We start from the raw sequence: 1003 nt of genomic DNA, 5'->3' as shown, positions 1-1003 counted from the left end.
ATAGAGTATATATACCTATATATATATATATATATATATATGAGATATATAATAATATATATATATATATACATATATATATATATACATATATATATAAATAATATATTTACATAAATATATATTTACTATACACACACACATACACACACACACACACACACACACATATATATATATATATATGTATATATATGAATGAACACACGCATATATATATTTGCAAATTTGTACACAAATACGCACATACACATTTACTATATGCATCCTAGTACATATACCATCAAGTAAATAGATATGGCTGTCCTTATGATGCTTATCATGTCACAACAAAATGTACATTTGGGACGAAATTTTGAGTGGTTTTGAAAAGAGATTAATACCGATATAAACACAGAAAGAGAACTATACATCCTCAGCGCAGTCAAACCGTCGCACTTTCAACAAGGTCAAAAACAACATTCTCTGTCAAAATCAAGAAGAAGCATAGACTTCTTCTGAGTCTAATTTTCAGAATTGCTGGAAAGTCTCGTCGTCCTTTGATCCGTCTATGCCGTACTGCCGTTGGGTGATAAGTCATAAAAATAACAAGAACGCCAACGCCCGCCGCGAACAGTGTTTCAAGTTACACATAAACACCAGATCTCCCCCTGGCCTGCAGAGTTTGTTGTTTTTGAACCCAATGCATATGGTATTTTCTAGAATTGAACTTAGATTCCAGGGGCCCCTAGGGGGCTTGTCTTGCTCGGGGTGGGATGGTGGGTGTTTCTTTCGTGTGGGGCTATTTATGTCCTACAGTATGTACGTAACTTAATAACTGATATATATATTATATTTATATATAAAGAAGTGGCGTGTGCCCAGTCTGTCCACTGTCTCACTAATCCTTCCAGCCATTATATATTCGACCGAAAGTTCATTTTGATTTTTGGACCGGCTGGTGGTACTGGATCTTTTGTCCGGAATATTTAAAAAAAAACCAGAAACTTTTAGGGCTTGTAGT

General features: G+C 34.5%; 1 protein-coding gene across 1 annotated transcript in view; it reads right to left on the bottom strand.

The window, feature by feature from the left end:
- SARC_10223 (hypothetical protein) overlaps nt 1-462 on the bottom strand; it is a gene marked incomplete at both ends in the record, with an annotated part of 2995 nt that extends 2533 nt beyond the window's left edge. The window contains one exon of the mRNA XM_014295742.1: nt 412-462. Coding sequence (XP_014151217.1) covers nt 412-462 — 51 coding nt within the window. The remainder of the gene's footprint in view (nt 1-411) is intronic.
- Nucleotides 463-1003: the final 541 nt, after the last annotated feature.

The sequence above is a fragment of the Sphaeroforma arctica genome (genome assembly GCF_001186125.1).
Source record: "Sphaeroforma arctica JP610 unplaced genomic scaffold supercont1.1175, whole genome shotgun sequence".
NCBI lineage: Eukaryota > Ichthyosporea > Ichthyophonida > Sphaeroforma > Sphaeroforma arctica.
The sequence above is the reverse complement of the archived record's forward strand: the minus strand, read 5'-3'. Positions and strand labels throughout refer to the sequence as shown.